Consider the following 22946-nt stretch of genomic DNA (forward strand, 5'->3'; position numbering starts at 1 on the left):
ATACAACCAAACGAACACCAAAATTTATAGGTACACACACCTTGGCAAGGTATGTTTTAAAATCGAATCATAAAATTTGACCCCGTTGAGTACTACTGCTGCTAAACAGAGGATTGCGTCTCAAGAACCCATAGCAGACGGTGTGGGGCACCAGCTGGAATCCGCAGCCAAAAAGCACCACAAGGAAACAAGTAATATCGGTGTCAAAGGATCCCTACGAGCAAGCAACCACGAGATTTTTCCTCCGCTCACAAACGATCCGCAGTCATCGCCTACCTCCACCCACCTCCCCCCTCCTCCATGTCTCCACGTATATAGGAGGAGCTCTCCTCCATTGCGCCTCCCCCCTTCTCCTCTCTCCCATCCCCGGCATCCTGGTCTCCCAATCACCGCAGCTGGGCAGCCACTGCCGGTCATCACGATCTACTCAGGTGAGCTGAGGTAGAAGAAGAAGGGTTAACCACCTCTCCACCCAGCCGGCGAGCCACAGACCGCGGCGTCAGCCAGTCGCCTCGAGTCCCGTCAGCCGTCGGGGAATCCTAAACTTAACCGCGCTATTATTAATCGGCGGAAGCCTAACCGCGCCCAAGTGCTCGTGCGCACGGGGGGAGGCGAGGAGGCCACGTCTCGGAGGCGCGCGCGCCCAGGGGTGCGGGGGGCGACGGAGGCCATGGACGCGCTGAGGTTCGTGCGCGCCGCCGCGGCGCCGCCGCCGCAGCCTCCGGTGGCGCCGGCCTCGGTGCCGCCGCCGACGATGCCGGCGCAGCAGCGGCGGCAGCGGCAGCACGCGCCACTGCTCCGCCTGTGGCCGCGCGGCGGGGGCGGGGCCGGGGGAGAGAAACCGGCCGCGGCGGGCGGCGCCGTCCGCGGCGCGGAGCCGAGGAGCAGTCCGCCGCCCGAGGAGGAGCGGGAGGCGGAGGCGGGCGGGCGCGGGCAGGGGAATTCGAACTGGGTGCTGCAGATGCTGCGGGTGCAGCCGCGGTGGGCGGACGCGGCGGACGCGGAGGCTACCGGCGGCGGCGGCGGCGGCGGCCGAGAACCGGAGGAGGAGGAGGCGGAGGTCGCCGGCGGTGGCGTCGAGGAGTGCGCTTCCTGCGGCGCTGGGGGCGAGGACGAAGGCTGCGCCGTCGGGTACGACGAGGGCGAGGTGTTCGACCGCGCGTCCTTCTCGCGGCTCCTGCGGAAGACGTCGCTCGGCGAGGCCAAGGAGTACTCCATGATGTCCTACCTCTGCAACATCGCCTACATGATCCCCAGGATTCAGGTAACATCTTCATCGCCACCTTCTGCTGTAATTTCACGCGTCAAATCGCAGTTCGTCTTTGGTGAAATTTGGTCTGATCGTGATTACTTTGGGTAAATTTAGCTCATGTGCCTTTACCAATGCCAGGCTGGTGTCGTGATCTAGTTCATGCTGTGAATTTTCAGCGTCAATGCTGGTGCCGGATGGTGATATTTTTCTAGGATTGTTCAAAGCTAAATTTGGTCTGTTTTGGAGTTCACTGATTGCTTTTCTGCTAGTGTTATTTTCCATATGCTACTCTTGGTTTAGTCCATCCTTGAAATACCATTTGTCTTGCAGTCTTGTTACCGATTGGTTACTTGTCATGAACTGCTTTTCTGGCTTATGGATAGTAGATGATTAAATTTGATCTAAAGAAGAACAGATGATCATGCATATATGTGACCCTTCAGAACTCCTATTTGGTTCTGATGTGCAGCATTACCTCATTGATCTAATGTAACTGAACTGGCGCTGCAAATATCCTACCTGTTTCTAGAAAGTCGCCTTTTTCGCTGTGACTAACTTGGGAATTGTATGCTTTCGTGCCACCCATCTCAGCCAAAATGTCTCCGGAGGTACAATCTGCAGTTTGTGACTTCGTCAGTGCAAGACAAGGCCAGAACTATGCCTGATCAGAAGCAGGAGCATAGCAATGCGAAGGATGAATCTCAAAATGAAGTTTCTGAAGCTGTCGGCAATGCTGCGTCCGCAAGCAAGGAGGAACGCAGTGGCCTGGGGATAAACCCCTTTGGTGCGTACCATGTTGTGTCATCTGCTGCATCTTATTTGCATTCCCGAGCCATGGGCATTATGCCGTTTGGTTCTAGGAATGATGTCAAGGAAGATCCGACGGCCATCATGGCATTCATGAACGGTGAGAATGGTGAAGGGTTAAGTATGGACGAAGCCTCATTCGTGGCCACAACGAATTCAGTGACTTCCATGGTTGCGGCAAAGGAAGAGACAAGGCAAGCTGTCGCAGATGATCTGAATTCTTCGAGATCTTGCCCCTGCGAGTGGTTTGTTTGTGATGATGATCAAAACAGCACAAGGTACTTCGTGGTTCAGGTAATGCTCATGCCCAAATTCTCATGGTTCGACAGGTTTCTGCTTGTAATACTTCTTAATTCTGTAGCTTATCTTGTGCCACTGTGGTTTCTTGTCTATGTAATCTGCAGGGCTCGGAATCAATTGCTTCTTGGCAGGCCAACCTTTTATTTGAGCCTGTCAAATTTGAGGTATGTTGCTAGCTGTGGCTAAAATTCAGTTTCATGTAGTTCTCACCAACCAATGCTGCACAAAATGTTGAAAGTACGGGCAACCAGATTGAATGTAGCAAGATCATGAACTAGTGCATTATATAACATATGTACATTTTTATGCGATCCTGCAGGAACTCGACGTGCTAGTTCACAGGGGCATATACGAGGCTGCAAAGGGGATGTATCACCAGATGCTACCATACGTGAAATCCCACCTGAAAGCCTGCGGAAAATCTGCCAGGCTGCGGTTCACCGGCCACTCCCTCGGCGGGAGCCTGGCCCTGCTCGTGAACCTGATGCTGCTGATGCGGGGCGAGGCCCCCGCTTCGGCGCTGCTGCCGGTGATCACGTTCGGCGCGCCATGCATCATGTGCGGCGGCGACCACCTGCTCCGCCGGCTCGGGCTGCCGCGGAGCCACGTGCAGTCCATCACCATGCACCGGGACATCGTGCCCCGCGTGTTCTCGTGCCACTACCCGGACCACGTCGCTAACATCCTCAAGCTCGCCAACGGCAACTTCCGCAGTCACCCGTGCCTCGCAAACCAGGTATACATGTTCGTGCTCTAGTTTTCTCGTGTTCTGATCATGCTACATTTCTGTAGCATTTGTGCTGTGAACTATGATTCGTCTTCAGAAATGTTGCTAATCCAATTCCAACTGACCAACTGCAGAAACTTCTGTACGCGCCAATGGGGGAGGTGCTGATCCTGCAGCCGGACGAGCGGCTGTCCCCGCACCACCACCTGCTCCCGCCGGACAGCGGCATCTACCGCCTGGGCGGCGGCGGCGGCAGGTCCTCCTCGTCGGCGCCCGGCGACGCCTCCCTGGCGGAGCTCCGGTCCGCGCTGTCGGCCTTCTTCAACTCCCCGCACCCGCTGGAGATCCTCAAGGACGGCGCCGCCTACGGGCCCCGGGGTTCCGTGTACCGCGACCACGACGTGAACTCGTACCTCCGGTCCGTGCGCGGGGTGGTGCGCAAGGAGGCCCGGCGCGCCGCGGAGGCCGAGCGCGACCGCTGGCGCCTCCTCGTCTGGTGGCCCTTCGGCGTGCACGGCGTGCTGCCGTCGGGCTCGGGGCGCCGCGGCGGCGGGTTCGTGGACGCCGTGGTCGAGGCGGCGCGGCGCGCGCACCTGCTGGCGGTGGTGCTGCTCCCCGCGGAGCTGCTCGCCCTCGGCGCGCTCCTGGTCGTCGCTAGGCTCAGGTGATAGGATAGGGGTTCGATCCGTCCGTCCGTTGGTTGGCGATGGTTGGTCCACCGTCGATAGATTCATACACACGATTCTTTTGTACCAGAAACGCGTCCCCAGGACGCATGCGAAATGGAAAATTGGAAATAGAAACTTTCTTTCGTTATTTCGGAATTTCTCTCTGTATTTCCGTTCTCAAGACCCAGCACAACAAAGGAGGAGGGAAAAAAATCCGAGCAGCAAATGTAGACCACACCTGGCTCCGTTGCGTTCACGTACGTAGTAGCTGCCGTGGAACACGGAACAGAGGCGTGCAGGCAGTGAGTGTACCACCTACCGCGCACGTGTAACCGAGAGCGAACACGCCGGCGGAAAAGGAAAGGGCCGCCGTTGCTATCGGCGCACCCGCACCCACAGCTAGCGCAGGCTCGGTTCGCCGTCGCCCGTCGGTCCGGATCGAGGCACACCGGAGGAGGGGAAGGGAAAGCCGTTGGCCGCCGAGGAACCTCGCCGGCGCTACTCCACGCCCATCTCGGACGTCCCAGAAACGCTTTCGAAATCGGCCGTCCTCCAAGGTTTTTTGCCTTGCCCTGCCTGCCCGGCGCGTCCGGTCCGCTGGCTAGCGCGCACCGCTGGCACGCGGCAACGCGCACGCGCACGCGGGGCGCGCGAGAGCTGCCAAGGCAGGGGTCCGCGCCCGCGCTCGTGAGTCGTGCCTGGCTGCCTGTCGACCCGGCTGTGCGGGTTCGCCGGCGCGGGGGGCGGGGCCGGCCGGGTCCTCGGGTCGGATACGACGGCGCGCGGACGTGCCGAGCCGATCCCCATCCGACGCGGCGGTTTGATTTGCGTGGCGCTCGCCGTCTCCGGGCCTATCGCGGCCGGCGGAGAGCGATCGCCGCGCTAGGCGACGCCGGAGGTGAGCCGGCTACAGCGGGAACCGGTCGGCCGCAGCGAACGAACGAAGAAGCCTGCACGGAACCTCGCGCCCCGTTCCGCTCCGTTTGGCATCGCGCATGGGACGGCGGGTGCGTGCAGCGTGCGTCCGGGAGGAAGCGGCCGAGGGGCTGCACGGCCCGTTCCCTGACCGCAAGTATCGCTCTCGCCCGGGCTTCTCGACAGAAGGAACTATTCGGATAGGAACTCCAGCCTGAAAATCCAATGCCATGTCATTCGTGATTTATTTATCCACTTTTCCGGCCATTTTCATGTTTCTCTGCAAAAGTGCTGCTTCCTTTTCGAATTGACAATGATGGCAGAATTGGCGTGCCGCTTCGTTGCGGTAGAAGTTGCAAATTTTACCAATGCAACCTTCATCAAGCATTCATGCATGCTCGGTGAGTTTGCGTCACCACCTCAAGCCTAAAAAAATGCACGATCTCTTTCTTGTTCGAGAAAAAAATGCACGATCTGTCCTCAGTTGAGACACTACTTCTACACCCTACAACCATGCTTTCAGTAACCACAAACGCATCGTTAGCGACCAAAGTTCACCAAATCTGCTACCAAGCATTTCACTGGTTGAAGTAACGTGATTACATAAACTGGAATGCTTCTCGCTGCCTCTGAAGCGGTTCCAGCAACCGCATTTTTTTCTTTAACTTGTGACCGTCACTCACAAACAATCAGAAAAGAAAATAGACCCCATCACATATCTAGGATTAACACAAACTTACAGGATTTGCCCACTCGCTACCATAAACCTTTTCATACAGCTGCGGATTTCTCCATAGTGACGACCAGACCTAACTCCGACCACCTGCAAGAGCGCCTCCGCCAGTGCTATGGACAGAGGGTTGCGGCGCTTCACTTGATGTACTGAGACATCCATTTGAAGCCTTCGCCGTAGCCCATCTTGCGCACCACACTGCACATGAAGATCTCCAGGGGGCGAACATTGGAGTCAGACAAGTTCACGTTGCCCTTCCCGGTTGTGAAGTTGCTCAGCCCGAGGTAGTACCGCAGCTCCTCCTCTGAAGCTGCGTACGGAATGTCAATCTTATTGCCCAGTATGAGGAAAGGAACGTTCGCAAGTGAGTCATCTGCAAGAAGAGCATCAAGCTCCTTCTTCGACTCGGCAAACCGTTCCTTGTCAACAGCATCCACCAAGTACACGACAGCATCCACCTATAAGACGGATAAGAAATCAGAAAGAGCTAGACAAAAGCATATGCTGAAAATAATAGACTGTGAAGTATAGAACTTATTAAGTTTACAGTTACTCGTTAAAGCCTGGGATATTGTTCAGCCAGGGGAATAAAGCAGTAGCTGAACTTGGGCCCTGGTATTAAATACCTAGCGCTAAACAGTCGCATTTTTTTCCCTAGCGCTAAACAGTCGCATTTTTTCCCTGACCAAACATTGAATCAAAAAAACTGAATCAATCAATTCAACATGGCTCAAACATGTTGTTCTGAAAAGATAAACAGAAACCTTAAGCAACTTGTGTTAGACAAGATTTAGTCATGCTAATAAGAACTTTTGAGATTTGAGGGGCAAGATGTATGGGAGTGGTAATGACATTGGGCAGTTTTTATGCAGTTCACATGAAGATGAGTACATGAATTCAAGTTTTGAATCATTTCCAGCTTTTGTTGCTCCCCACCCTTTTGGGCCAGCTGGAGTTATGTTGCAAAATCCACAAGTGGCTTACAGTACTTCAGCAAATCTAATCCAAGAACAGTACAAAGCGCCAAATCCAGGATTCCTAGGGCCCTCCAGTTTTCCAACATGTCAAAAAAAAAAAGTTACCCTAACCTGTTTACCACTAGCGGAGCTCTATCTTCCTTTCTCGGCCACAGTCTGTCTCCAATTCAACTGCATCCTACGCACAGGTAATGGGTTGCAGAGCCTCAATCCAAGGGCACTGCCATCACTCGCCCTGTGGAGTCTGTTCCTCCCAAGGTTGACGCCTTGGAAGTGAAGCAGCCAGGCTTGACAGATAAGAAGACGCAGCAGTAGAGAAAGCCTAGTAAGGGCGCCAGAAAGAGCAAGGTGCTCATCAGAGTTCATATGCTCCCCAGCGTAGATGGAGGACCAAAATAGTCCAACAGTAATAAGCATGGATAGTACATTCGAAATGCTCTCGATATATTTATATCAGGCTCTGATTTGCTGAAAGAACTGAAAAGGACGTCTGTCTTGTTCCCACCATATTAGGGCATCTGGGGTTTAATTCAAAACCCTCAGGTGAACTCAGATGTTCTCAGCAAGTCCCATCCAGAACATACAAGGCATAAAGTGGAGGATATCGTTAAAAGTCTTTTAGTTTCTTTTACGAAAGATTGATCAAGAACCAGTGTGTCTGAAGAGCTTCGCAATTGTAGCACTCAGACTTCCCACATTGCCCAATTACCACAAAAAACTGTGACATTAACCAGTTTATCAACTATCACAAAAGGGCGTACCCAGTGCCGTAGGCTTCCCGCACTGTGCCGTAGACTTTGTTGAAATGAATAAATATTAGAATCAGACAGGATACTTATCTTGTTCCCAATATTCTAGGTCAGATGGGGGTTCTATGAAAACCCACAACTGAATTCAGGACCTTTCAGAGACTCATTCAAGGACAGTACAAGGCATAAAGTGGATTTTGGTTAAAGCAGCTTCAGTGTAACAGAAATCGAACTATAGATGACCAAACTCCTAAGACGAGTCCACCCATGAGCTACCAACTGGTTAAAATATTCTACGCACAGGAGGACAGGGCATGGGTGTCAGGCATGTGAAGCTCCACGCCTCCATTGGCCCAACAAACAAGCGGCTCACAGTTTTTTATATTTTCCTTAATGATCGAATGCAGCAATGGAGCTCTTGAACTGAATTCCACATCAACGATTTTCCAATCCAAAATAAAAACTACTAGGGCTGCTCTTAAAAGCCTAATATTTGTTTCAGCAAAAATAGACCAAGAAACCAGTGTGTCTGGAGAGCTCTGCACTTATATCACTCAGACTTCCCACATTGCCAAATTACCACACAAACCTGTTCACCACTAATGGGCGGCTTTACCTCTCCATATTCTGCACGGTCAGACTCAGCCACAACTCAAGCAAGGCGCTGACCAGAGGTCTGATGCATGAGAAGATGGAGTAGCAAAATTGCTCAATAGTTGTAAGCAAGCATCTCATAGCCTTATTTGTGGTAATTTGGTCAAGTGAGAAGCATGAGTTGCACATTTGGAAAGCTCTTCAAACACAGTGATTCAGGGAAAATTTTCTGCATTTTTATTTCAGACTATATTTGCTGAAATAAGGAACATACTCCCTCCGTCCCAAAATACTAGTCATCCTAGGATTCAAAATTTGTCCCAAAAAACAAGTCATCCTACCCTATTTAGAAAATGCATGTGCATGCAAGAATCGATTATTGCCAAATATGGATAATATATAGGGGCAAACATGGTCATTTTACCTTCTTGTTAATTTGTCTTAGAATTCCTAGGATGACTTGTTTTATGGGACGGAGGGAGTAGAAGACAAAGGAAATCTGTCTTGTTCCCACCACTCCAGGTCGGGTTTTTTTTTTGAATGAGAAAATGAATAGTGGACTCAGGTGTTCAGGAAGTCTCATCCAAGAACAGTCAAGTGGAAAGCATGAGCTGTACATTTGGAAAGCTCTCCGTGCACAGTGGTACATGGACAATTTTCCCATATTTTTGTTAGAAGCTGTGTTCTATTGAAATAAAGAATCGCATAAGAATTCAAAAAAGACTAGTTATGTGTCGCAAAAGTTTGTTCCATACTTCTATTAAGGTTAGGTAACATCCTTGCTAGGAAATACCAACTATTCCACCTGCACATGTAGATTGTGTACCCTTGTTGGATAAAGAGATCACATCCTACAAAGCTCATTCTGAATGTTTGATGATGAGGAATCAATGGCACCGGTAGGTATCCCCACTAAAATTGTAGTGGACCATTGCAAATGGGCAGCTAATCTGGATGTAGGAGCTCGAAAAACAGCATAACAGGTGGCCAGAATCTCTCAAGAGGGTGTGTTGTCCTAGGTTGCCCGAGGTGACAATCTATCTACACAAAAATCATAGCTCTGAGCATGCTGTTACGTTCTACAAATTTTCTATTCCTACAGCACCTTGCCTATTCGGCTATTCAAATGTAGTATGTTTAATTAACCCCAGATACTACATACTAATATCTAAAACCCTATCATCTTTGTCTCAACCAAAATTTACGCCAAATCACACAAAAACATATGGAAGCAATCTAATCTAACAATAACAAGTAAAGAAATTCGGACGTTTCTAGTTTAAACCGAGATACTACTTGCAACTAAAACCCTACCATCTCCATCTCAACCCAGATTCCAACGCCAAACCTCACAAAAACTGTACAGGGAAGCGCTCAAACAGTAATAATAGAAACGAAACGGGCAGCAGGAGGAAGGAGGATCAACCTTGGCGTAGTAGTCCTTCCAGACGCGGCGAGCGATCTGGTGGCCGCCGAGGTCGAAGGCCTTGAACTTGATCTTGCCGATGCTCAGCTCCTCCGACGTGGGGTACTGCGTCGGCTGGTGCTGTACGAGCCGCTGCGATCAATCCAACCAAACCAGATCAGAAAACCGCGTCAAGGGGAAATCACGACAATAAGACCGGAATTCGCAGGGGGGGAAAGGGCCGCGGATCGGAGGGAGAGAGGGACCTCGTCCTTGAGCATGTGGAGGAGGGTGGTCTTGCCGGCGTTGTCGAGGCCGAGGAAGAGGATCTTGGCCTCCTTCTGCCACAGCCCCAGCGACGCCAGCACCCCGTAGAACCAGTCCACCAGGAACATCTCTGCTCTCCTCTCCGGCGTTGTCCTCCTCTACGCAGCAGATCGGCCGACGCTTCCTACTCTCCTGCTGCCTTGTCGCTCTTTCCCTCGCCGGCTTTCGACGGGAAGAATATTTCTTCCTCTTTTCTTCTGCTCGTGGTCTGCGTGGCCTGGGTGCTCCGTTCTAGATTCTTCGGTGGCGTCTTGTTTCTAGAAGAACCTCCTCCTGTGCCGTCAGATCAGGAGCGTTGGTCGTTTGCCAGCACTGCGGATTAAGAAAAATCACGACCCTTCATTAAAAAGACATCACCAACTAACACATGACGGAATTTACCTCTTAAAAAAATAATCTAATACTCTTCTAGTTAATATAACCACCTCTATTTTTACTAACATGTGTTTTTGCATATCTTTTGAGATCGAGATGAGATCTCATCAGTAAAAATTTCTTAGGCCGGCTCCAACGGCTCTGGCAAAATCGCCGGATGAGATTGAGTTCAGATGGGTTAAAAAAAATAAAAGTTATTGTAGCTCTTCTCGATCTCTGCACTCTCCCTCTCACATCACTCGGGTACCTGCGTCATGCGCTAGCGGTGGAAGAACAGTTTTGGTAGTACCTTTTTCAATTCCTCTCTCCACCACGTCATCTCCAGCCGCGACATCATCGATTGTTGGAGGAGGCCTTATTAGAGGGAATCCCTAACCCCGCCTTTACCTCTACCCTATGCAAGCGGAACTGCGGAAGCACCGGATGCAACATCAACATCACCAATTATTAATTGAATTCAATAACCTACATCAAAATGAGTAGGAATATCCTCGATGTAGAAGTTGGTATGTTTACATCCAAAGTGGATACACTAGTAGGGTACAGGCGGCGGAAATAGTACGAGGCAACGATAGGGTTTGTGATGCTAGGGTTAGTGATATGTGCTTAAATAAGAAAATAAGACTGATTTGGAACCGTGAGATTTGATCTGACGGATGGAAGAGATGGAGAAAACGTACACGATAAGGTAAGATGGCGGCGGCAATCGAAGGGAATAGGGTCTTGAGGTGTTAGGGTTGGCTATATACTTTTTGAAGCAATGAGTTATTACATACGTATACGATCTCATCTAATGGCAGAGAGGGCAGAACTAGAAATGGGAAGAAAAATACATAGTACAGGTGAGTGAGGTGGTAATGATGGAAGTATGGATGGAATTGGCATCTTAAGATTTTTAAAGAAGGTATATGAACTCTAAAACCAAGAGAAGGAATAACCATACACACAAAATTCCATCCTCTTGTTAATATTTTATATAATACATGAAACTTGTGATATATACTATGTTTGAAGTCAAATTTTGTACCACTCAAGCTACTTAGTATGCAATCCATTTTTGTTAAAAATGGACCATAGTAGTTAAAGATCCAGTAGTTGGAACATTACCAATGTTGGAAATATAGAAAAGTTTCATGTAAGTATTGCTGGCTTACGTTATATTTGTATTTATTGATACCGAATGTTTCGTGTAATTTATCCATGTCTATACCTCTAGGACATCATATCTTTTTAAATAATACCCACTACTATGTACTCCCTATGTTCCAAAATGTAGGTCGTTTTAGATTTTCTAGATTCATAGTGTTTGCTAAGCATCTAGATATAACATATGTCTAGATACATAGCAAAATATATGAATCTAAAGAAGTCAAAATGACCTACATTTTGGAACGGATGGAGTATTACCGATTGAGCATTGGAGGATGAGCCTAAGTTTGTTAGCAAATTGAATAGTTTATTTGCATATTTATAAGGAAATGATTTCGTACTCATTGCTTCCTTTAATACTCCCTCCGTTCCAAAATGTAGGTCGTTTTGATTTTTTTAGATTCATATATTTTGCTATGGATCTAGACATATGTTTTTTTCTAGATGTATAGCAAATACTATAAATCCAAAAAAACCAAAACAACCTACATTTTGGAATGGAGGGAGTATCAGATATAACTATATTAATATAAGAATATAGAATATAGTTATATTCAGTGGCCTTCCTGGCCTTTTGCTAAACGAATTTTCAAGGTGGTCATCAGAATATGTTCAGTTTCTGAATCAGGTTTGACAGGTATTCCAAACTCCAAAGCGAGGGATTATTTCTGAACCTGACAACAAGAATTGGTCTGCGGAAAATTTGTGTCACGACACATACGCACGCAGAAACAAAAACAAAATAGGTCAAAAACTGATCGCAGGTACCTCGGCTCGCTCAAACGTGGTGGCATTTCGAGGATTCACCACAGCACTCCTTTACTCCTTTCCTTTGTAAGGGTATAATAACAATAACAAGAGAACATGGAATAGGCTAGAACGGGATTGGAGAAAAACTATGTATTGCTTTACATGCATTAAGAAATATAGGCTACATCATCATTCGATCTAAACCTGAGAACACCTAAGCCAACACACTTTATGGACACTACTGTCCCCTATTGCAAACATCTTGCATGAGAACCACTAAGGTAATGACATCTTGCAAGTAACAGCACACTTGACCTTTACCTGTTCTGTCATGCTTTTTCCAACAAATGCAACAATAATATCCTAACGACATTCACATACAAATAAGTCAGTTCAATTAGAAAATTTACAGAGAAAAAGCTTTGGCGATGCATCTATCTTTGGATTTGATCTGCTGCATGGTTGCTTGTAGCTGATGACGCCGGCGTCTTGCCATTTGGAATCCCATTGTCGGCTGGAGCGGGAGTTCCCCACTTGCCATCAGACTCCAAGGGCTCAAGCACTTTAACGCACCCATCTGACAGCCCGACCGCAAATTGGTTTGGCTCATGGGGATGTGCAGCGACAACAAGAGGGTGAACAGGTGGATTGCTGGAACCAGGAAACAAACATGTCTTAAGTCCTAGGAGCTTTGTAACAAGATCACATGGCATTATGGAATGAACAAGCATTCAAATGTAGGAAGTGTGTCTGAAAGTTCATTATCCGATATTTTCTTTAGGGGTGCAAATAGATAACCCTTAGGTGCACCTCCAACCCTCTTTAGTTCAAAATATTGTACTAGTTTTCCAAAATGGGTTCCATTTTGGAAAACTAGTACAATATTTTGAACTAAAGAGGGTTGGAGGTGCCCATAAGGGTCACCCATCGACACCCCTAATTTTCTTAATTTGCCATAATGCTCCCAATCCAAGGACAGCACCACCAGAGGGAGAATAGTACCACAGCTGCCTGAAGCCCTGAATCAGCTCAATGGCGCTACGGATACTTAGGGTTGGTCTATGCATGTCAACAATTGTGCCGCAAGTTTAACACAATAATCTCAGAACAGTGATGATAACCTATCCAAACTTAAATAACCAGTAAAATCCAGAATATGCATGATATTCAACTAGTAAGCTAATAAACTCTCCCAAATCAACTCACTATGCCAAACCATAGAGAAGCCCCCCCCCCCCCCCCCCCCAAAAAAAAACCCAAAACAAAAATCAAAACTTGGTCCCACAAAAAATTGCAGTTACTTATTTTAGCAAAACTTGGGTTAAGGACCATCCAGTGTCCTATCCCTCTCTTCTTTTGAATCAACAAAGCTTCTAATTACAACGAGAATATGCATTGGCTGACCTCAAATGTTACCAAAGTGAAAATAAAATGCACCAGCACATCAAACTTCTCATATGGTCAGCTAAATAATATGAACTCAGTGTACAAAAAGGGTAGTACCTGTTTATGGCTGTTGAAGACATGTATACTGACGGTGCAATCCGGCATCTTAATCTCAGGTTCTCCGCATCAAAGACACCTATGTTACCATCAGCGAAGGCAGCAAAAACAAGCTGGCTGTTGCATGAGTATGATGCATGCGATATAGGAGCTGACAAGGTGTCCTGGGGTATCCACTGAATCAAGAAAGAGACAGATATTTAATAGGCAAGGCGGTGAAAAAATAATTCTGACTTTTGACAAAGTATACAAAGTGTCACCTGATAGATCCTCTCCATTTTTGATGCATCATATATAGCTAGTTGAGTTTCGTGTACTACTAGCAAGTGACTTTGGTCAGAACTAAACTGGACCCTTGTATCTCCTGAAGGAGTCTTTCCGGCTGGCATTTGTATAGAAACTGTTCTCTTTTTCTCCCAGGTGTCATTGGCCCACACACACAGCTGAAATATGAAAGTGAATGACTACTATCAGAATGAATTCAGAAGAGAGAAAAGGGCAAGATGTAGGGATGTGGGGGTTGTTGAGAACAATGGTCATCTTGTGACACAAACAAGAAATGCATTAGTAATAGTAACCTGTGCATCGGCGCCTGAAGAAACGAGTACACCAAGGTTGGTGGAGAAGGCTAACCCAGTTATCCTTTTCTGATGTCCTTTGAGTCTAGTTTTTACCTGAAAAAACAAAGGTCACAAGGATGAATGAAATGATTCAAAAAGACATAATCTGTACAGACATTAGGCATTTATTACCTCATCTACCCTGACATTGTATATGTGGATGGTTGAATCTTCCATTCCTATCGCTATGATGTTGTTGTCTTGAGGGTGAAATGCTAAAAATGTTGATGCTGGTGGAGGTGGCATGAATGTTGTCATCACCTGCATGGAAGATGCATGATCAAATCTTCTTGAAGTCTGAAAAATGCATCCGAATAAAATAGTTAAACATTACCTTAAATGTCATCATGTTAAACAATGAAACCTTGCCACCACAAGCAGACATCACATAAGAATCATTCTTGGAGAGTGCAATGCATGGAACTGCCTCCTCTGGATTGGTATCTGCTGTATCATTTGTCATGACAAGACCGCTATTTGGCTGCCAATGGTGTGGCACAACACCGGCTGTGGCCTGCTTAGTAGAATGGACAAAAATTATACCACAAACTTGATTAACCTAAAAATAACCAACAGAAAGCAATATGTACCTTTCCACTTGGATTTTGCTCATTCCGACTCCATTTCCATAACCTTTGAATGGCATTAGACCCTAATGCTAGTAACCCAACACCGGAATTTGTGTACAGAAGGCGGACGACCTGCACACAGATGTTGTTAAAGCCTATCACATATTCCACGATGAGAAGTATGTAACATACATCAAGATAAAAGAACCTTTCTGGGCTGATCGGGGGTTTCTGGCATTGTAGCTACACGGCATTGCTGGGGATTTAAAACCTCCATCAGCTCCCAAGGTTTTGCTTTATCAGGTTTTTCTTCTGATATTCTTGGCTTTATTTCTATGCTTCTTGATGCTGTATCTCCTCCATTCTATTCAAATTTATATTAAGTCAGATGTTGTTCAGATTGTTGATAAATAGGTAAGAAAGGAGGAATCAATCTCTATTGTCTGAAAATATGAATCACAATACCAGTATAGGAGATGGCTTTGCAGGAGAATTCCTATCTAAGTGATCCATTCGGCCTATATTAGGAGAGATGCTAGCAACAACAGGAGCACCCGAGACCTGTAAATTCAAAATTAATGTCAGGATCAATCTAAAAAAACACAAAAGAAAAAAGCAAGACAAAAAGTTGTAAGAACCTTCATAGAAGAAGCTTCATATTGCGGCCTAAATGCTTCGAAAGGTCGGCTTCCAAAAGAACGTAGAGTTCTAAGTCCATCGGCATTTGCAAGTATCTTAAAACCATTGTCCACTGTAGTAACAGCAAGAAGATTGCCTTCTTTATTGAACCTCAAGCGAGGAAGAGCCTGGTAATAATGTAAAATGGTTAGATTAGAACCCCTCCAAATCAAGGATAAATATGACAGGGAGCAGAGACTAACTGGGAGGCCTCCGTCAGCTTCAGTACAGGTCAGCATATTAGTATTATCAACATCCCAGAATTTAATCTGGTTATCTTCACCAGCAGCCAAAAAGTGATTCTGAGCTGTATCAAACTGCACTACACCAGCAACACCAGCAGATCTTTTACGAAATCCAGAATATGTCCTCTTAATAGATCCTTCACTTTCATTCCACTCAACCAAATATGAGTCTCCCTCTTTGCCCGTTCCACATGAGAACAACCTTCGTATTGATAGCAAATTGTTTCGTTAGTATAAACTGGAACCACTTTTGGTGGAAAAATAAGGGCTAACCTATCTATTCTTACCTAGTTCCATCAGCACTATAGAGCATAGTAGTACACCACTTTCCAGGAGCATCATAGTCCACCCTAGATCCCATATTGTCATAAAGCCAGGCCTTTATTTTTCCATCGAGGGAAGTTGAGAAGATGAACTGCGTTAAGCATAAGAAAATCATGTATTAGACTTGATTTTGATCACAACCTGAAGTGGAAATCAAAACACAGAGCTGTCTGAATAAGTGAACATTATAAAGCAGTTTAGATTCAGATAAGACCACTCTTCTACTAATCAATTAAACTATAATAAATTATCAAATCATGAATTTAATACATAATGATAAACAATATGGAGTTGTGTACATGCTCTAGGACAAATGTAATATGGCGAATAAAAGGGAGGTACACATAAACTATTAGAATCAACATTTGTCTTAAAAGTCATGCACTTGCAGACCTCATCTTTTCCACTTGAATAGGTATATCATTAATTGTGTGCCATTATGTAAAAGTAGAAACACAATGATTGCTTTTTTAATTTTAAACTGGAGAAAAGTCAAACTTGGCATAAAAAAAGAATCAACAGCAAAGATTAATGCATCCTGAGATTTTTTTTTGAAAACTATGCATCCTGAGATATTGATGGCCAGAGTATGAAAATGCACCTGAATACTCTCTTTATGATGAGGACAGATAGAATACACAGGCGCCTCATGTCCTTCAAATGTGAATAGTTTCTGTCCGTGCATATCCCAAACCTATAAAAAGAAAGGGAAGTTCAAGAAGACAGGCTATGTATGAGTATTAACCATCTGAGTCACATCATACCTTTATTAGTTTATCATCTCCACAGGTGACAACACAAAGTTGCTTGTTTGGTCGGGAGAAAGCTATGTCATTTACTCCTCCAGAATGAGCCTCAATCTGACAAGGTGAATAAGATGTTTGTAACACAATTGATAATATCTCATTTTTAATATCTAATATCTATACGAGTTTGTTGCAGTACCTCTAGAACATGGCGTGTCTCATTTGGCTGTTGATAAGCATGTAGATGGATCAAATGTTTTGTGAATGCGACTCCTGCAAAATCACAAAGGTAGGTTTAAATGAAAATTATTCCCTGTACACGTATTAACTGAAAAGGTACAGTATTGACACTGACCAATCAATTCTCCATCAGGGCTCCAGGTAACTCGATTAATGGATATCGAGGAATCTTTGACCACAGCATTCTTTACACAGGATAGGCAAATAATGAGTCTCATAATAAGATGAACACACACACAAGTAAACTACAACTATGACTACAGCTTGTATATAAATAAATACCTGAAACTGTGCTGAACATGCATTTATGTCCCGAATTTTGAAGGGCCTTGAAAGCAACATCTCACGCAGACCAATCTCATAAAGTGTGAATTCACCATTAGCAGATCCAACTGTGGAGTCAAACACATAAGAAAATTAAAATATTGGTTGTATATCAGAATTCACAGGTATTACATGAAACAGTACATACTACACATTTTTTAAGATAATCAAATAACATAGTTATCGTGATTAGTACCTAGAAGTAGTGTATGCCGAGTCGGGTGGAAATCCATGCTAGTTACATTAGATCCATGTGACAATGAACAAGCAACTGTCCTAGGAAGATCATCCACTGACCATGCAGGTTGAGGGATGGGGGCATGATAGGTGGCCTGCATAGGCATGATTGATTATTAAAATTCATACAAAATAAAATGTCATGTTTTCTGAGTGCAAATGCAATATAACCTCATCAACGCCATGTCCACTAGGCCTCAGTCGCTTCATTAGTTGCTCAGACTCTGCACTTTGATAATCTGTTATAGTTGGCCGTTTCAACATGGAGACAGCTGAGGAAAAATATGTAATATAAATTGCGTCATGTGAACTTTTGAGACATGCAAATAACTGACAACATAAATACATTTCCCATGACAACATACAAAACAGTTCTAAGACAAATTGAATTCTCCCTTTTGTGAGCTTAAACTTTACAGTATATCTTAGCTGCATTACTAACTGATTGTTGTATGTAATATCACACTTCTTACAATATGGACAAACATTAAAAACTCAAAAGGACAAGAATATGCAATGAATAAACTACCAAAGAATAGTGTTATTTTACAGCTACCCGTATATAAAATAGGGTTGAAGCTTATTTTACAGCTACCAATAAACTAAGATTGAGACCAATGCCTATCAGCTACATCATATTCATCACTGAATAATGCGTAAAAACAACAAATTAGCAGCATCTGTTATATGCCTGGAACTGAAGTTTCACATGTCCAATTGTTTCAGGAATGCGCTGATGCAAACAAATGCTACAAATTTTGGTGCTTAACGTATCCATTGAATTGCAAAAAAAAAAGAACATATATTCATGCACTCAAAACAAGCAACCAGATGCATTTCCAGAGAAACGTGGCACCACACTTCAATACCTTGATTCGGTGGAACAGGTATTGATGATGTTGCTACAACAGCAGACTGAACAGATGAAGAGGCAGCAGCATTTGCCATCCAACCAGCTAAAGATGGACCAGGTGGAGGAGGTTGAAATGGCTGCATGAGTAAACACATAATGTAAGAAATAAAAGATCATGCTTTCAAGAAAAGTAACAAAAGATCATAAAAAGCCATGCACAAGCAGAAAATGATCAAGCAAACATACAGTATGAGCTGTGAGTGGTGGGTATGCGGCACCAGCCTTTGGAACAGCTGCTAGTGGTACAGACACTGATGATGCACGAGCTCCATTGGGAGGAGTGCAAGTATGATCAGTGAATAAAGTTTTGATATCTGGATTTGGACGAGGGTTCTTACAAAGCTGATGTTGCCAATTCAAGCTGCACATGTTGCCAAAAAAAAACACAAATTCAACTTACATGAAAAAAGAATGTCTGGTATGTAATGATAGTTACTTTCAAACCTTTGGTTAATCAGGGTTCGCAGGCGTGATGCCTTAAGAGTTGGAAAGACAAGTTTTTCCCGGAAAAGGGGGTTTGCTTCAATAAGTTTTTTTAGCTCAATCAGCATAATACTGCGAGCTGATTTGGTATCCCCATACTTCGACAACTGTTCATTTTCCCTGCAACAAAGCAACATTTATTTGACGATTTGAGCTAAAATTGTAAACAGAAGCAGCAGGTTAAGGAATTCCAATAATTGGAACAAATCATTCAGAGGAAATAGCAATAACTTTTTATTGTTAATGAACCAACATTTTCCATAAAAATATACACGAAAAAACAGCATAACATAAAAGCTATTAAATGAATATCTTGAATAAACATTAACTATTTTTACAAATAAGCATCTGGCTTAGCTAAAAGATTTATGCTGTTGTCAGCTTGCCATGCCTGCTCAGTTAACATATATGTAGTGGTTACTTGCCATGATTTCCTAATGGTTCATGATCTATTAGTACATGTCCAAGATACATTCATTGCAATGCACCAAATAGGAGAAGCTTTTAATGATTAGCTTAATAAGATCCAAGAAGCTCTAAGAATGCTTCTCAACAATCTGATGACATAAAGCAAGACGAACAAACCTAAAATTCTCAAGAGTGAGAAGCTGAGTTATCTCCTTATATAACTCCTCGTTGAATGTCGAGAAGACTTTAAGATCCTTGACAAGAATATCTACAGCCTTTGCTCTATCATGCCTGTTCAGAACATGTAGAACGAAAAGTCAGTAGATTTTACAGTATAGAAAACAGTGGATGGAAAACCCAGCTCCTCTTTCAAATGAAGTGAAATATTAGAGGACAGTACCTATCAAGTGCTTCCAAATACTTCTGCTTCCTGATCTCAAAGAATATCTTCATCGAATACCTATTGTCATCTACCTTGGTGAAACCTGACAAGTATTTCTCCACCTCATCCCATTCCCCAGCATGTACCTTCTCCTCAAAGTACTTCATATTGAAGAAGAACCCTGACTCTTGCTCAAGCCTAGAACACAATGTGACATAGGAAATTACTACATATCGATGAGCAGACCACAGATAATTGTAATTGTTGGAGCAATGAACGTGAGGGAGCATGAGTAGCCAATTTTTCCAATCAGGACACAAAATGAGTACACTAAAGTGCCCACAGCTCCAATGGTCAAAACATGGCATAAACCACTTAAAGAGCCAACCATACTATCCTAAACCACCAAGTAAGTTCATGCCACTTATTGTAAAAGAAACGAAGTCAGACTGTCAGACAGTCTAATTCTGACAAACCTCCCGTGTGTGTGATCTGCAAAGCAGAACGTGGAACAGAACAGAACAGAGTGCGGAACACATTAAAAACAGAACCTACTACAAGTTACAGTACTAAAGAGACTGAATTGCGAGGCCAAAGTTCATTCCTGTCCGAAATGAAGCAATCCAGCTAAACTGCCAGGTGCCAGCTACCTCAACGTTTACTGATCACTCGCAGGACACGACAAGGGGACCAAAGCGCCAGCACACCAATCACAGAATTAATCACACTAATCTATGTGCTCCGACGGGAAATTAAGTAACCGACAGAGAAGGCGCAGCCCAGTTGACAAAAGAAGAAAAAACACCAGGCGCGCGATTGGTGTAGGAAACCGCACATGCAAGCTCCATAATTTCAAATGCGCCCCTGAATTTATCCGGAATAAAAGAAAAACTGAGACCACGAAAATTGATTTTGACAGGATTAAATAAATAAAACAACGACTATCACGGAGAACGGCGACGAGGAAGGGATAAAAATGTTTTGACCGAAGTAACCCGAAACTTCCACGAATTCACCGCGCATAACAAATCGAACCGAGTTGGAGAGAAACCCTTTTTTTGGCAGCAACCATCAAAGCCCAGAACCAGAAAAGAAAAAGACCTAGAAAACCGCCGAATTCATCAAGGAGAGGGAAGCGGAAAACGAGACGGGCGGCGTGGCAAATCAAATCCCCTAAAGCGCAGAGGAGCATGCGCAGGTGAGGCAACCGCCCACCAACCGAGCACGCGCAGGTAACCACCGGACGAGGCGGGAGGGAAGGGCGGAGGAGGGCGACGACGCACTTGTGCACGGTCTCCTTGAACTTCTCCTCGTCGAGGAACTGGAGGATGAGGAAGACGAGCTCGCGGCTGAGCGACGACATGGCGGCGGCGGCGGCGGCGGCGGGAGGAGCCCGCCCGGCGCTCGATCCGCGCGGCCCGGAGCTCGGCTGGCGGAGGGCGCGGCGCTGGTGGCTGGGCCGCCCGGGCGGCCGCGAATCCTAGGGTTCCGTCGTCGGCCCCCCTCCTCCCCTCTCACGAGCGAGGCGGAGACGAGAGAGAAGCGGAGATGTGGAAGAGGGGTTGGGGAGAGAGAGAGAAACTTTAGCCTCGCTTTCTTCGATGCGTTGCAGACCTCTCGCCCTTTTCTCTCTCCCCACGCCACCCACCACTTGCTTATCTGCGAGAAGCAGGCACTCTTATTGATAAGTGGTGTACCTATCGATAAGCTAATTGGCTTATACGATAGGCCGCGAGCGGCGGAATCGAAGGGGCCGGGATTAAATCGGGTGGATATTCGTGAGCTGGCGTCCGGTCGTGAGGGCGACGTGCGCGCGAGACGAGACGGCTAGAGATAGGCAGATCGCGCGGAGGGAAAGGGCGGTTTCGCCTCGGCGCGATCGGGAGGAGGAGCAGACGGGACGAGTAGACGAGACGAGACGGCAGGATACGAGATGGGGGGCTTCCATTTTATCGGCTCGCGCGTGGCTCCGGCGGTTCGCGTCCGATGCGCGGTTTCTCGGATCGGCCGCGCGCTCGCGTCGCGCGCCGCGCGGGGAAAGCAGTGGCGCACGGCACCGACTGCGGGGAGGGGGAGTGGGCCAGGGTCACGTGTCCCTGTGATTAATGGGGTGATGCCCTGGTAAACCTCTGCCGACGAGGCTTTGTAGTGTTGCTACTCGCGTGAGTGGACAGCAGACCTCCGGCTGCGCTGCCCCCCTTTCGCGTTTCGGTGAAGCCAGATGAGTACTCTCTCCATCTGAGTTTACAAAAAACGCACACAACGATCTCTGAGTTTATTCCAAATCGAATTCATACTGAGTTTGATAAAGTTTATATAAAAATAATAATGATATTTTAAAAAGTTTTCTTTTTATGCGATAGTACATGATACCTTAAACTTTTCTTAAAATTATGAAACTTAGAGAACAAAATATATGATGCCTAGCTAATACTGTGATGCATGGGTAAATCTAGGCGATCTGTGGATGATATTCATACCATGAGTTTTTTTTTCACCCATCTTGTTTGTACTTTTGATTGGCACATATGTGCTATTTTACACCCTAGGTGTAGATTAGTATTCTACACCCAACATCCAACCCACCCAAGCTCGCGCGCCCGACCCGCAAACCTCTCAACCCCGCGCGCCTGACCGGCTGACCCGCACACCACCCAAACCCAGACCCCCATTAACCCCCACGTGCCCCACCACCACCCAACCCAACCCTGATTGGCTGCTTCTTTTCCCCCAACGCAGAAATCCCGCCTGGTGGCGGCGGCGGCGGCGGCGAGCAGCGGAGGCGGACGGCCCCGAGCGCAGCCCACGAGTGGAGCTCGCGTAGCCGGCCCGAGTGGCAGCGACGGCGAGCGGCGGAGGCGGGCGGCCCCAAGCGCAGCCGGCTCGTGCGGCCTCGAGCAGCCTCGAGCAGCGGTCGCGTGGCCGGCACGAGCGCGGCGGGAGCAGGGAGCGTGGCTACCCGGACAGGCGGCAGGGCTGCTGATCTGCGCCAATGGCTCAAATCGGGAGCTGCCTGGCTGCGCAATTTGGGTGTGCGCGGTTCTCCCCTCCACTGCGTTCTGTAGTTCCTGCTTGTCGATGAATTGTTTCTTTTTGTTTCTCTTTTCCGTCAGGTTCATTGTGGGCATGGCACCCTTTTCGACTCATCGTCTCGTCCATAGAACTAACTATTCAGTATTATGCACTTTTTCAGTAATTTCTCAAGTTTTTGATGAATTGTTTTTCTAGTAACACACCATGTTCATGCTTGGATTCAGTAACAGGGAGATCGAGTTATTCAGTAGTTCTTTTATGTAATAAATATTCAGTAATTGGATTCAGTAACTGAGAGACTCAGTAACATGGAGACTCCTTTTTTACATTGAATGGATTAAGTATTTCGAAGATCCAGTCATTCACGAATTTTTTATATGCATTCGTAGGTTAAGTAATCAATAGATCCATCTAATCAGTATTTTCATGCCTACTAATTGTTGCAAATAGTTCATATATTTGGATTCGGTAACCAAGAGACTCAGTAATAAATATTCAGCAGATACTTGCATT

At 46.1% G+C, this 22946-nt stretch overlaps 3 protein-coding genes across 4 annotated transcripts; 1 reads left to right on the forward strand and 2 right to left on the reverse strand.

Moving 5' to 3' along the window:
* Positions 1-252: 252 nt before the first annotated feature.
* Positions 253-3902, forward strand: LOC120706371 (phospholipase A1 PLIP3, chloroplastic-like). Its single transcript, XM_039991001.1, has 5 exons — positions 253-1264; positions 1844-2353; positions 2464-2523; positions 2679-3095; positions 3221-3902. The coding sequence occupies exons 1-5, from the start codon at positions 671-673 to the stop codon at positions 3752-3754; spliced, it is 2115 nt and encodes a 704-aa protein (XP_039846935.1). The 5' UTR covers positions 253-670; the 3' UTR covers positions 3755-3902.
* A 1307-nt stretch (positions 3903-5209) lies between these two features.
* Positions 5210-9708, reverse strand: LOC120706372 (GTP-binding protein SAR1A-like). The gene is made up of 3 exons (XM_039991002.1): positions 9394-9708; positions 9149-9280; positions 5210-5860 (listed from the first exon to the last, which is right to left on the reverse strand). Exons 1-3 carry the CDS (start codon positions 9520-9522, stop codon positions 5540-5542), a joined length of 582 nt encoding a protein of 193 aa, XP_039846936.1. The 5' UTR covers positions 9523-9708; the 3' UTR covers positions 5210-5539.
* A 2152-nt stretch (positions 9709-11860) lies between these two features.
* LOC120706373 (protein TPR1) lies at positions 11861-21088 on the reverse strand. Of its 2 annotated transcripts, none has more exons than XM_039991003.1 (25): positions 20684-21088; positions 19419-19598; positions 19196-19309; positions 18572-18730; positions 18314-18488; positions 18084-18204; positions 17386-17486; positions 17174-17309; positions 16936-17045; positions 16769-16838; positions 16613-16686; positions 16432-16527; positions 16269-16361; positions 15631-15758; positions 15302-15545; positions 15059-15226; positions 14886-14981; positions 14629-14784; positions 14442-14552; positions 14186-14365; positions 13984-14112; positions 13810-13905; positions 13492-13674; positions 13232-13407; positions 11861-12379 (listed from the first exon to the last, which is right to left on the reverse strand). In XM_039991003.1, the coding sequence occupies exons 1-25, from the start codon at positions 20761-20763 to the stop codon at positions 12163-12165; spliced, it is 3393 nt and encodes a 1130-aa protein (XP_039846937.1). In that variant the 5' UTR covers positions 20764-21088; the 3' UTR covers positions 11861-12162. The 2 variants fall into 2 exon arrangements, with proteins under 2 accessions (XP_039846937.1, XP_039846938.1); XM_039991004.1 differs by having other exon boundaries at positions 17386-17438; positions 20684-21027.
* Positions 21089-22946: the final 1858 nt, after the last annotated feature.

Source organism: Panicum virgatum, chromosome 5K (genome assembly GCF_016808335.1).
Source record: "Panicum virgatum strain AP13 chromosome 5K, P.virgatum_v5, whole genome shotgun sequence".
Taxonomy (NCBI): domain Eukaryota; kingdom Viridiplantae; phylum Streptophyta; class Magnoliopsida; order Poales; family Poaceae; genus Panicum; species Panicum virgatum.